At 51.7% G+C, this 13910-nt stretch overlaps 1 protein-coding gene across 1 annotated transcript in view; it reads left to right on the forward strand.

Annotated features, from left to right (window-relative positions):
* SLC6A2 (solute carrier family 6 member 2) overlaps window positions 1–13613 on the forward strand; it is a 37354-nt gene extending 23741 nt beyond the window's left edge. Inside the window, exons 5-14 of the mRNA XM_060083896.1 lie at window positions 2902–3036; window positions 4726–4829; window positions 6074–6198; window positions 6939–7051; window positions 8317–8445; window positions 9402–9501; window positions 10478–10578; window positions 11179–11346; window positions 12886–12957; window positions 13590–13613. Coding sequence (XP_059939879.1) covers window positions 2902–3036; window positions 4726–4829; window positions 6074–6198; window positions 6939–7051; window positions 8317–8445; window positions 9402–9501; window positions 10478–10578; window positions 11179–11346; window positions 12886–12957; window positions 13590–13613 — 1071 coding nt within the window. The remainder of the gene's footprint in view (window positions 1–2901; window positions 3037–4725; window positions 4830–6073; window positions 6199–6938; window positions 7052–8316; window positions 8446–9401; window positions 9502–10477; window positions 10579–11178; window positions 11347–12885; window positions 12958–13589) is intronic.
* The last annotated feature ends 297 nt before the right edge of the window (window positions 13614–13910 follow it).

Genomic DNA, 13910 nt, shown 5'->3' on the forward strand with positions numbered 1-13910 from the left:
AATGCAGACCAGGGCTTGGAGGAATCCTAAGATAGGGCAAAACCAGGCTAGGACCACAACCATCCCAACACCTGACACATAGTAGGTCTTCAGTAAATATTTATTGACGGACTAGTGAGGAAAGAAGGGAAGGTAGGAAGAAGGGTAGGTGGGTAAATAAGTTTGGGGAACTTCATTAAGTGTTCTTTTTAATTCAACTCGGTAAACATTTATGGATACCTACTATGTGCCAGGCTTGATGCTAGTACTAGTGATGCAAGAAGAAATAAGACAGATTCAATTGATTGTAGTATTATGTGTGTTATAGCCAGGTAGGTGTAGGTCAATGTTATTATTTTCTTGCATCTCCGTTCAAAGACATATGTGTGTCCCCCTTTCAATAAACACTAATGGTCACAGACTATACGCACTATTATAGATCTTGCTTTTTAAAAACTTAACTTTACCTTGAAGACAATTTTACATCAGGTAGGTTGCACTTTAATTGAGATACAAACTGTGGGTTTTTCAACTGTCATTAAATCAATTTTGTGGGTCACCACAATTTTTCAAAATGAAATCGTCTGGATAATAACAGCGTGCATTGCACATACTAAAGTTAGAGCTGTCTTGTGGAATTTTTGTGTTTCAGTTATAGCAACCCATGCGTCTCGATAATTAAGGTTTTTCTTACCATGAGTTCCCATGGTCCAAAAAGCATAAGATGTTACATTAGTGGAAGAAGGAAGCTCTTCAGACTGAGAAGGTCTGCAAAGACCATGGAGAAGGTGGCATTGGGCACTACAGAAGCCCCAGGCCAGCCTTGTCCAGCCTCTCTGTGCCTCTCCTGGGTATCAGGAGCAGGGCTTTCCTGGCCTCTGCAGGCAGCAGAGCTGCAGAAGGTGTATGAGCTTTACCACTGCTGCCGGCCTGGGTGAGCGGCCACCACGGGCTTCTAATATTACACCCCAAGATTAAGTTTCCTGTAGCCATCATCAAAGGGGTACAGCCTGCCCCACCTTGTTTAGCACTTGGCTGGAGCAGGCCAGAGTTGTCTATGGGGAGACTGATGCTAAAGAGAAAAGGAGTGGAGCCTCGCATGCTCTGTTTCTTTGTGCAAAGTCACCTTTGGAGGAGGAGGACTCACGCCCTCCCCTGAGGAGTGTAATGACGAGTGGGGCAGAAGTGTTGCCCTAGGAAGCCCCCCGCAGATGGAAACTTGTCGCCTGAAGTCCCTGCCCACATTTTGCCTCCAGAGCAGGCGAGGACCCCTGCAGTCCATAGGGAGGGGCTTTCTAGAATAAGGAACTTCATGCAGGACATTGCTGTGTCCTGTCTTTAATTGTTTTTATACTCTGGCTCATGAGCAAACCAAGAGCATTGCTTATTTCTTCCCAGACTACGTCTGGAACAGGACACAGATCTTTTCTTAGCAGGCTGCCAAAGCCACAGAGCGAGCCTGAAATGAATTGCAAGTGTTCAAACTTCCTGTCTTGGCCGGTGAAGGCTCTGTTCTTGGGAAGATGGCTCCACAGCCGGCAGCTGGGATATTGGGGGTCGAGGTACAGTCTGAATCAGGGAAAGGGGTTACTGCAGACCACACACTCTGTGACCCTGGCCCACCGACCACCTCGGGGTAGAGGGCGGAAGCCAGTCAGCCCCCAGGGCATCGGGCAAGTATGCACACAGTGCTGCTTGCTGCCCTGGAGTCCTGTCTGCCCACCCCCCGCTCATAGACGTTGGCTGAACCAGCACTTAGCAACTACAAGCCTGTACCGAATGCCTAAATGTTGAACTGGAAGGTTCTCCAAAGCCATCTACTCCAGCCTGCTTGTACAGATGGGGAAGCTGAGGCCAAGAGAGGGACAGGGTTTCACAGCCATCTTGGCAGAGCCAGGACTTGAACCTGGGTCTCAAATATGCAGTAGCGTGAGTGATTAAGAACACGGCTTTGTGGTCAGACCACCCGGGTTGGAGTCCCGGCACCATCATTCCCTAATGGGTGACCTCGGGATGAATGATGCTCCCTAAGCTTCAGTGTCCTCACCTGCAAAATGAGGGCAGTTCATGATCCTGCCCGCCTCCAGGGCAGTTGGGATGGGGTGAGAGGTCCTCACTGCTGGGCTAGCAGATGGAAATTGCTCAATAAATGATCCTCATCTGTCTTTGTCCCCTGCATCCACCTGAGGGAGCTTTTAAAGCATGGAGTGCAAGCCCCATCCCAGACCAATTAAATCAGAAACTCCAAAAATGGAGTCTGAAATTGGACATTTTTGTCTATAACTTCCCCCAGAGTAGTCTAATGTATAGCCAGGGGTGAGAAGGAACAGCGAGGAAGCCTACGCAGCCTTCTCCTCTCCCCGCGTCTCTTCTCTGTTTCTTCATCGTGGGCAGGGTGGGCTGGTGTCTCTTTTCAGTCTGGGGACAGTTTCTTCCCTTATGGGTTTCTGGACGAGGCAGTTTGTCTTTGCCCTAAATCCGTCCCCCAATAAAGAGCAGCCAGGGATTCTGCTTTCTGCCCAGCCACATCCCTCCCTGGGCGGTGAGCTTAGGAGGATACACTTGAATGAAGGTAAATGAGAGGGGGAGAGAAGGGAGGAAGGAGGGCGTAAAGGTGAGGGTGCTAGTTCTACCGGGGGCGAGTCAGCGCAGGAAGCTTGTAGAGCAGGAGGCGCTGGGCACCAAGAGAGTCTGCGTCCTCACTGCCCTTGGCTTCCTTGGCAGCGGTGCCCCCAGGGTGCTGACTTTCTCATTGGGTGCAGCCTTGGTCTGTCCACTCTGTCCTGGAGTGCCCCAGGCCTGGCCTAGAGGTGGAAGATTTAGCGTGAGCACTGTGTGAAGGAAGGTGTGGGGAGGGTGTGACTGGCTCGCCCCCCGCTGGTAGCAGAGTCAGGTTCTCACTGCGAGCTTGTCCACCGCCAGGTGGTGTGGATCACGGCCACGCTGCCTTACCTCGTGCTGTTTGTGCTCCTGGTCCACGGCATCACGCTGCCCGGCGCTTCCAATGGCATCAACGCCTACCTGCACATCGACTTCTACCGTCTGAAAGAGGCCACGGTCAGTGCCCAGTGACCACCCACCCTTGGGCCAGGGTTGGGGAGGGTTCTCGGTGCAGGCAGTGAAAGCAAATCTGGTCCCAGCTCTGCGTAGCCTGGGATGGATCCTTCCCACTCTGGGCTGCAGCTTCTCTACCTGACCAAGGCCAATTTGATTTGCACCTGAGAGTCTCCGTGAGCCTGTCCAGCTCGGATGGCTTGGGATCTGTGGTTCTGTTGAGTGGCCTTTGCAGACCCCTCCTTTCAAAGAAAGCAATACCCTGTCCTGGGTTCTTACCTCTGCCCTGTGCCGTGGCCCCAGCCTCACCCCAGCCACCCCAGCCCTATTTCTACTCTGGTCTCCAACCCTGGCCTCTGATACCATCTGTGCTGTTGGCATGAGGAGCAGCATCAGCCACAGGGAGACCCAGACCCTGCTGACTCTCCCCTCGCAGCCCCTCCAGCTCACTGTCCTGCCCAGAGGCAGAGATTACAATGAAGGTGGGGTGAATTTGGAGTGGAGTCCAAAGTAGCGCAGTGAGGCTGGGAGCAGGGACAATCTTAGAGGTTCCTAGTGCCTTGAGCATCTTCAAATCACAGCTGAGATTATTTCCAACCTCCTCCCTCGCCTCTGCCTCAGTGACCACACCTCAGTATTTCCCCTCATAATCCCCAAAGACTTCCCCACACTCTACTTGAACCCATAATAATCCTGGCAGGCAACACCAACACAGGATTAGGACGGACGCCTCCCAGTACACACCTCCCATTGTCCCAGCACAACTCAGTGTTACAGCCCAGTAACCAAGAGAAAACCCTACTTCCTTAGTAACTGTCAGAAAAACAACAGAGCATTAAGACATGAAACAGCCTTGTAAATTGTGAAGCAAGTCAGAGTTCTATCTGTTCTGCATTGTTTAAATATCCTAAGTCTTTCTGGACAGTAGAAGCTCAGCCTGAGTGCCGTCTCAGGGAGCAGATCTATCTTCCTCCGTCAGATTGCTTCTCTCATTACACCCTTTGCTTACAAAGCAGGGGAAGTCTAGAATAGCATGAGTGGGGAGATGACAGAAGTCTCACAAATCCCGAATTGTGGCTTAGTCCTGGTGAGCTAGGTAAAATTATCCCCACTGTTCAGATGAGGAAACTGAGATATAGACAGTGAAATTGACCAGGGCAAGACCATGAGGCTGAAAGGTTGGAGAGGAGCTCAGATCTCCGGGCTGCCAGCCATGCAGTTTCATCATCCAAAAGATGAAGGAAGTAGACCCCACTGGCCACCAAGGAGTCACCACTGTCTATGGGTTGGTAGAAGCTACTAGGAATCATTACCCCTTTCTGAAGATGTCTCCATAACCCCTGAGATAGTCATAACCCTTTGCCCTTGCCCTATCCACATTCTAGCCTAGAACATTTTGTTTATTAACTTTCTTTGAAAATCAGGATGTCAAATTGAGCCAGTGAGTTCCTCTGGGGTGAGCTCACTCATGACCACCCAAGGCTGGGAGATGCTAGAGAGACCCCAGCCTCTCTCCACAGTGATTTTGTACAGGCTGCTGGAGAGCAGGAGTTGCATGGCTGCCCATCTCTAGTTCAGACCTCATTTCCTCAGGTCTTAGGGCATCCCTGGGACTTCCCAGCCCTTCTGGAGCATTGAGGTAGTCCAATTCTCTGGAAACAGAGGGTGATGGCCTTTATCTGCCCATTTCAGGTATGGATTGATGCTGCAACTCAGATATTTTTTTCCTTGGGTGCTGGATTTGGTGTCTTGATTGCATTTGCTAGTTACAACAAATTTGACAACAACTGCTATAGGTAAGATCCTTCCTGGGGCTCTGGAAAGCTCTAAATCCTGGGAATCAACCCTTGCAGGGATGGGAGAGAGGGCTCCGGTCTGGGACAAGTCAAATTTTCTTCTTGGGTTTCTTTCCCTGTGAAATGAAGCAGAGTAGACCATCCTGGATGTTCTGTGAACTCCGACATGGCCTATGGGGGTCCCGATGAACATATGTCAGTTCAGGACACCTCCCAGATAGATGCAGGGTGAAGAGCTGGAAGAGTTGAGGCCACTAACACTGGGATATCATGAGGGTGGGTAGGTGGGACACAGGGGCACTGTGTGGCTTTCAGAGCAGCCAGCACTGCCTGTCTGTCCATCTTATGCCCAGGCAGACAAGGTTGGAATATCCAGGCTGGTTGCTTGAGGGGTGAGGGCCTAGCAGGGTCAGAGCTTAAGACCACACAGCAGAATGAGAAGTTTGCTCAGTGCCGTAGGGTCAGAGGACCATGCTCTAGATCATCTGGTCCTGTAAGCATTTAATGCTGCCTCCTGCAGCCCCAGTGCTGTGAGGGCTTCAGACACGGGCACAGATGGGGCTGCTTCCATCCCTCTCCATCAAAGGCTTAAGACAGAATCATAACCTCCCTGGTACAAGACAGAGTAGGATGAATGCATACCAGTGGGACAGGCTTTAGGGAGGCTAAGGAAATGGGATGATCAGCCATCTGATGGGGGATCAGCAAGAGCATAGAGGTGCATCTGAGGTGAGCCTTGGAAGATAGTTAGGGTTGGGATAGGCAGACACGGAGTGAGTGGACAGCTTATAGCATGAGCAAAGCCAGGGGGGGTGGTGTGTTTGTGAACCAGCAAGTTGACTGGTTTGCTCAGAGAGTACATGTTGGGGAGTCATGGGAAATAAGCCTGGAAAGAAGGTTGGGTCATCTCAGCAAAGCTCTTGAATGCCCGGTTGAAAAGTTGAGAGGCACTGGGGAGCCACAGACAGTTTGTTGAGGAAGGAGGCTGGTGACTCGATTTCCCAGCAAGAGTTTGATGTCAGGCTCTGGTATCAAAGTGCTTCATCCAGAAGCTGCTGACCTATTTCCTGCACCTACAGGTTCTGGCCCTGTGATGGTGGGGTGCTGGGGGTCCATGTGGCATCAGGGATGCTGAAGAGGGGGCTGGCATTTGAAGCCATGGATTCCGTAGATGGTCCAGCAGTCCATAAGCGGGTTGGGGAGAGTCAGACCACTTGAACTAACAGTGCTTTCTTTTCCCTCAGGGACGCCCTGCTCACCAGCACCATCAACTGTGTCACCAGCTTCATCTCTGGGTTCGCCATCTTCTCCATCCTGGGTTACATGGCCCATGAACACAAGGTCAACATTGAGGATGTTGCCACTGAAGGTGGGTGGGCAGGCTCGCCCACTGAGGAGGAGGGGGCTGCAAAACTCACCTCTTTCTTAGCAGTTCTCCTGTGGCTGTGGGACTGAGAGGACTGGACACGGAGCTTTCCCAGCTGCCCACTTTCTTTGAGGCCATCAGTAGGAAGTCCAGGCAGAATCATCTTCTGAGTCAGGCCAGACCAGATAGATTTTGGAGCACTGACTCTGTACCAGCCCCTGTGCTAAGCACTTGACGTATCTTGGTTAGTTCTTGCAGTGTTACTAGGCAAGTGTTAATAGACCCACTTTAAAGATCAGAAAGCTGAGACTCAGGCGATTGAAGTTGTTTAACCAGCTCGTGTCCTTCCCCACTGCTTCTCATATTCTTATGGCCACAAACAGGCCAAGACTTGGGGAGGGGCTGCCTCTGATGGACTCTGAAAATCACAAAGTTTTGAGAGTAAGAGGATCCCTCATGGGGTGCAGGAGGTGGGGTTTGAGGCCCATTGCTTGTAGCTGTCCAGGAGAGGCACTGCCCTCTGGCTTGGCTGTTTGAGGTCAACCTCCTTGGTGCATAGGTGAACTCAGGCTGAAGCTGGCTTCATCAGTCATTTTTAGACCTTGGTTTGCTCCATCCACACATGACTGCCCAAATATCATGGGGCTGGGCTGGGGCTTGTTGGGCCTCAAAATGCTCTCCTATCATCTGCAGCTCAGACCAACAGTCCCAGCTATTAATGAGGTCCTTGATGTTTCTTACAGGAGCTGGCCTGGTCTTCATCCTGTACCCAGAAGCCATTTCCACCCTATCAGGATCCACGTTCTGGGCTGTTGTGTTCTTCGTCATGCTCCTGGCTCTGGGAATTGACAGCTCAGTGAGTGACCTTGCTGGGGATACCATCCCCCCACAGACACCACTAAACCTGACCCTCCCTCCCCTAAATACACTCACACTACTCAGTCTAAAGTCCCCCCACCCCATTCAAGCCCCTAATCAGTAGTTGTTTGCAGAAGACCTTATTTAAATGCAAACAAGGAAATCAGTACTCGCTCAGAAAGGCAAGATTTAGGCCAAAGCCAAGAACCAAGAGAAACCTACTTGGCATCATGGAACTCTACATTAGAAGGGACCTCAGATAAGCCAGCCCAATACTCGTCTTTTACAGATGGGAAACTGAATTCAGAGAGAGCGTGGTTAGAACTCTTGTTCTCTAACCAATCACTCTTCCCACGGTATTTCATCAGCATCCACTCAGGCTGAGGGAGTGAACAGGAGTCAGGTCCCTGTTGATAAGGGGGAGACAGGAGTTAACTCTTCACCCTCTCCCACATGGTTTCTGAGTTCTGAGGTTGGTTGAGAACAGGGCAGAAGTGGGGTGAGAGGATGGGGAGAAGGGAGGACCTGCTGATTTCTCTAGAGAAGCAAGGCAGCCTCCAGGGTTCATGAGTCCAGGGCTGCGGGAGGTCCAAGGGAGCCGGGAGGCCTGAGACCGGGGTTCGGAGAGTCCCTCACTCCTGTGTTGACTGAAAAAAAAAAAGCACAACCTGGGACTTCCCTGGTGGTCCAGTGGTTAAGACTCCGAGCTTCCACTGCAGGGGGCACGGGTTCACTCCCTGGTTGGGGAGCCAACAATCCCGCATGCGCGTGGTGCGGCAAAAAAAAAAAAAAAAAAAAAAAAAGCACAACCTAAAAGTTGAGAATTATGTTTCAGTTGGCAGACTTTCTGGGGACTTCAAGCCTGGGAGGCAGCCTCTCAGACCGCTCTGAGGGACTGCTCTGAAGAGGTCAGGGAGGAGCCAGGATATGTAGGAGTTTTTGCACCAAAGACCAGGTGGTCAGAGCAGCAAAAGATTACTGTTAATTAAACAAAACCAGACATCTCAAGTTAATGAATTTAGCGCTTTTCTCTATATGGGAAGATGCAAGAGTCTGGGCTCATTGAAATCATTCCTTTGATATGCACCTGAGCTATCTAGACCCAGTATCCTTTCCTTCCCATCCTGAGTCCCCCTCAGGTGCACCTTTGCAGGGGCAGCGGTAGTGGCTGATGGTTTGATGGCTGCAGCATCCTTTGTTTGCTGATATGTTGGACAACATTTTTCATTCACCCCTGTATCCCACCTGCCTGGTTCCCTTCAGATGGGAGGCATGGAGGCGGTCATCACGGGCCTGGCCGACGACTTCCAGGTCCTGAAACGACACCGGAAACTCTTCACATTTGGCGTCTCCTTTGGAACCTTCCTTCTGGCCCTGTTTTGCATAACCAAGGTGAGGGGGGCTGGGCTCTGGGTCACCTGGGGCTTCTGAGGCTGCATTTCAATCCAGCCAGATATTCCCAGACTTGAAGCTGGGGGGTAGGGCTAGGGTGAGCTCAGGGGAACCATGGCAGTGCCTGGTATCCTGAACTCCGTGGTCCAGTCCCCTAGGGTTACATCCCGTTGTTATCTGTCCCTTCTGAGCCTGAGGATATCCAGACAAATCTTTCAACTGCTTGTTGGTTTGGGGGGACAGCAAAAGTCCATTTTAAACTGCCAACTGAAAAAGTGCACAACCTGAAAGCTGAGAATTATGTTTTATTCGGTGGACAAAACTGAGGACTTAAGCCTGGGACACAGCATCTCAGATAGCTCTGAGGGACTGCTCCAGAGAGGTAAGGGAGGATCCAGGATACATGAGTTTTTGCGACAAAGACCAGGTAGTTGTTACATCAAAAGATTACTGTTGACTAAAGAAAACCAGACATCTCAAGTTAAGGAATTTCGTGCTTTTCCGTGTATGGGAAGATGCAAGAGGTTGGGCTCACTGAAGTCATTCCTTTGATTAGGACCTCAGCTCTCTAGGGCCAGTATCTGAGCTTTTTGCTGACTGCTAGATGGCGGGCATCCTGTTTCTATCCTGAATTCCCTCAGAGCTCACCTTCAGAGCGGCGGCTATAATGTGATGGCTGCAACATCTTTTGTTTACTGATATGGCAGGCAACATTTTTTTTTCACTGATAAAATCCATCTTGCTTTTTACTGGCTGAAGTCCCCACCCTCAGACCCAGTGAATACATAGAATACATAGCAGCAGCACAGTCGCACCAGAAAGCCCATTACCTGTGTTGGGGGTGGGTGTGAGTTCTGAGTTGAGTGGGACAGGGGACAGCTAAATTTTGATGGATGTAACAGTTGATAGCCATTTCTATCCATCATGGCCTCAGGCTTTCTCTATCCATGCTCCAGGGTGGAATATACGTGCTGACCCTGCTGGACACGTTTGCGGCGGGGACCTCCATTCTGTTTGCTGTGCTCATGGAGGCCATAGGCGTCTCCTGGTTTTATGGTACGTGCTGGGTCCTGAGCGTGTGGAAAAGCCTCGGGCCCCGTGTGCTTCTGGAGCCTTTTCACCTGGAGGTGCACAGGGGCTTTCCATTTCCAGGGCAGTCACTGGCTGATCCCAGAGTTGAGCAAGTTGCTTATTGGACACAGCTCTTCCAGCCCTCAGCTCATCTTTGCATGAGCTCCCTTTAAAAGGAGGAGGTAAAGGCCCCAAAGGCATCAGTGTCAGCTGTTAGAGAGGAACTCAGAGGAAGCTGCTGCTCCTCAAGCCCTGTAATTCATTCTAGAGTAGGGTTGCCAGGTTTAGCAAATCTGGGCTACAACACATCCAGTTAAACTTGAATTTCAGATAATGAATCATTTTTTTTTAGTATATGTCCCAAATATTGCATGAAATTACTTAAACTAAAATGACTTTTGTTGTCTCTCCGAAATTCAAATGTAACTGAGTGTCCTCTATCTTCTCTGGCAACCTTATTCCAGAGCTGAATGGGGAGAACATGGTAGAAAGTGCAATGTGTTGTCATTGTTCATTTTTTCCCCATGTGTCACTCACTCTTTTCTACTCATTGGAAAGAATCTGGTCTCTTCTACCAGATTAAAGTCGGGGAAAGCTCTATATACACAGCCATCATTGTTTTAAGAGAGAGGGAGCGGGCGGGAAGAGCTGGGCTTTGGAGTCAGGCCACCCTGGCTGTGTAACCAGGGCCAAGTCCCCTCCCTTCTCCGAGCCCTGGTTTTCCCTCTGAAAAAGGAATTGGGGCGGCACCTACGAGGGGATGCTACCCCTGAGCGTGTTCTCTCCTCTGTTCTGAACCAGCCAAGTGCCTGTCCCCAGGTCTCCTAAGTGCCAGGGTATCCCTGTCTTAGGACATACTGTTCTGCTCTCCACCTGGGGACAGACCCTCTTGGGAAGGCAGCAGGGGTGGCCCCAGGCTCTGCAGGGGCCGCTGTGATGGGCCTGCCCTGTGTGTGCGCAGGTGTGGACAGGTTCAGCAACGACATCCAGCAGATGATGGGATTCAAGCCGGGCCTGTACTGGAGACTCTGCTGGAAGTTTGTCAGCCCTGCGTTCCTCCTGGTGTGTAGTGTGGGGTTGGGCATCCTCGGGTGAGGGCTGCTGTGTGTCTGGGGTGAGGGTGGGGGTGGGGATCTTTGCTTCTAAGGGGAGGAGGTTGGGATGCAGGGCCCTGGTCACACAGACAGATGCTCAGGATGCTCCGCCCTGTTGATTCCCAGGAGGCTGCACATGAGAGGGGTCGCCAGCCTGGGGCCAGGTCTGGGCCGGGGGCTGTCTGTGCCACCACTCAGTTCCAAGGTCACCTTTCTAGTCTTCTTCTCTTTGTATTGCTCCTGTTTCTTTGTCTCCTTTTTGTTATCCTTCCTTACTTGGATTCTTCCTCCTTTCTCTCTCGATCTCCCTCCTTCCTTATCTTCTCCGTTCCTGCATCCATCTCACACGCTGGTCCTCACTTCCCTCTGGTGCCTCTCTGCATCTCTCTCTCTCTCCCACCTCATTCCCTCTCTCCCACCTCCTTCCCTCTCTCTCCCCTCTCCCACCTCCTTCCCTCTCTCTCCCTCTCTCCCACCTCCTTCCCTCTCTCTCACCTCTCCCACCTCCTTCCCTCTCTCTCCCCTCTCCCTGTCTCTCTCCCTCTTCCTTCTGTCCCTTCCCCCCCAGTTTGTGGTGGTCGTGAGCATCATCAATTTCAAGCCGCTCACCTACGATGACTACATCTTCCCACTCTGGGCCAACTGGGTCGGGTGGGGCATCGCGGGCTCCTCCATGGTCCTGGTGCCCGCCTACGTCGTCTACAAGTTCCTCAGCACGCGGGGCTCCCTTCGCGAGGTGAGCTCTGGGCCGAGCCTGGGGGAGGGTGGGGGACAGCACGGGAGGGGGCATCCCGAGTCATTCCCGCTGGGGTGAGAGAGGGAGACAGAAGGACACGGAATCTAGAGTTAGACGGACCTGCCACATTGGCCACGTTATTTACCCCCAAGCCTCAGGTTCCACATTTGTAACCTGGGGTAATCATACAGACCTTGAAAGGTGAAAGGAAGTGCTTAGCACAGTGCCTGGCACACGGTAGATGGTCACCACGCGGCACCTGCTACCGTGTTGAACGTCACATGCACTGTGTGCTCCCACTCTGTTCCTACCGTTGTTTATGTGAGATGCTCAGCCCTCCAGTCCCCTAAGGAGCAGTTAATCTGCATTAACTGTGCCCACTCCTGTGTCCCACCTCCTAAGGTTTGTCATGTCCCCAGATGTCCCCCACTCTCCCCATCCAAACTCACCGTGACCTTGTATCTTGGCTTTCACCTGCTTCTACTGTGAACCTGATACCTGATCAGCCTAAACCAGAGATTTCCAAAATGCATTTTCTTCTTTGACCTGGGTACATTGCAGATACATATACGCATGATCTACCTTTTAACTAAAATTATGTCTTTCCTATAGTTTGGTTGGTAAATGCCCTTTCTTTTATATATAAGGGTGATAGTCTTTTCCTCATGTCCTTACTTATAAAGATCTCACCCCTTCATTCCTTTATCCACTCCCTTCACAGATATTTACTGAGAATCTGTAAGGGGCAGGCAGTATCCTCAGCACTAGACACACTCCCTGGAGCTCATGTTCTCATGAGGGGACAGAAAGACACAGGAGGAAGTAAAGGAGTGAGCTGTACAGGAACTTAGGGCTGAGGGTCCTAGGCAGGGCTGGGACCCCCTCCCCCTTGTGACATGTTTCCTGTCCATGAAATCCCAAAGTCCAGGAACCTCTAGGTCACTGGGAGGATCCGTGTTCTGTGAGCTCATCCCGGACGTGGAACCAGGACCTGCTTTGAGCTTTTTATTCTCCGCACTTTGGGATCCCCCTCTAGTGATCAGACATTGATTCCAGACGCATTCCCTGAGTCCACCCTGTGTCTACAGCCCAAGGAGGTGGCCCCAATCCCCAGGCAGGGCTGAGGTCCCATCACTGAGTTCTCATTGTGCTCTGAACTTGTCCTCTGCAGCACTGACTCCAATCGTGGTTGTAAAATTGCCTCTGTGTGTTTCTGTTCAGTGTCAGCCCCTTCCATGAGCTGTAAGCTCTCCCAAAGCAGAATGTGTGGGTGACCTTCAGCTCTGGATCCCCAGGGCCTAGGCCAGTGTGTGACTACAGTCATTGACTCAAGAAACATTCACTGGATGAATGTCTCAAAGTGAACCAACCAGCTCCACGAACCAGGGTGGGGAGTGTCTTATACGAACCTCTCCTGCTGTCCATGTGAGACTTCAGGGCCAACTAGCAGGTGGCCCTGATGTGTGGTGTCCTCTGGGCAGCTGGAAGGGTGTCCCTGGGCCAAGCTGAGGCCTCCTCCCCTTCTCCATCCTTTCACAGAGACTGGCCTATGGCATCACCCCAGAGAACGAGCATCACCTGGTGGCCCAGAGGGACGTCAGGCAGTTCCAAGTAGGTGCATTGGACTGTTTTGATGGGGACCATGGGGCGGGGGCCCTACTGCTCCCTGCTGTGCTATTGGAGGCAAGACCACACACCACACTCCAGAAAACCCAGAGCAGCTGTGGGCTATAGCCCCTGGGGGTGTGAGGTTACAGCGGAGGAGAGGGGCCTGTCTTCTGCCTTCTACCAGCTTTCGCCTGCCCCTCCACTCCTTGGTCCTGAGTTACCAAATGCCCAGACTTTCCTAAACTCGGTTCTCCCTCTTTGAGTTGTGACCACGGAGTATCCCCAAATTAGGCTGAGGATTTCTTATCTTGAAGGAAGCGCTGTAGGTACATCAGTAACATGTTGACCTGAGTCCTACCCTTTTCCCCTGTAAAATATGGGGGTGGGGGAGCCAGGAGGGTCCTGGTGAGCCCCACTGCTTCAGACTTACTGTGTGACTTGGTGAAGCCTCCTTTGCCCTTTCTGGGTGCCAGTGACAATTAGGGGATTGGCCTGCGTGTTCTGCGGGTCTTTGAAGGAAACAGCTGTGTTTTCTGCCCCTCCATGTGTCTTACTGCCCTTCTCAGCTGGCCCTTGTCCCTCAGTCCCTGCCCGCCCTGGCCCTGGCCTAACAGCCTTGCCGTCTTCCTCTGCAGTTGGAACACTGGCTGGCCATCTGAATCTGACCCCGAGGAGGAACCCTGCTGCACCAACGTTCAGGTCAAAGGTTTCCTACCACCCCAGACACTGTCTGGGGATTCCTCTCTGACCCCCCTCTTCCTCTTTTCCAAGTTACAACTGATTTAGTGACCTGGTTTTCGTTCACTTTCTGTTCACCTGGCCTGAGGGCTGTGAGCTTGGATTGGTAAGCCTTGTGGGAGAGGAGGAGAGGAGGGAACAGGAAAAATGACTTCTGTTGAACCTCTTTAGTTCTGAGGAAGTCTCACCCAGTGTGGGATCCGGCCCGAGCTGACGTC

This window comes from Mesoplodon densirostris, chromosome 19 (genome assembly GCF_025265405.1).
Source record: "Mesoplodon densirostris isolate mMesDen1 chromosome 19, mMesDen1 primary haplotype, whole genome shotgun sequence".
In the NCBI taxonomy this organism is placed as follows: Eukaryota; Metazoa; Chordata; class Mammalia; order Artiodactyla; family Ziphiidae; genus Mesoplodon; species Mesoplodon densirostris.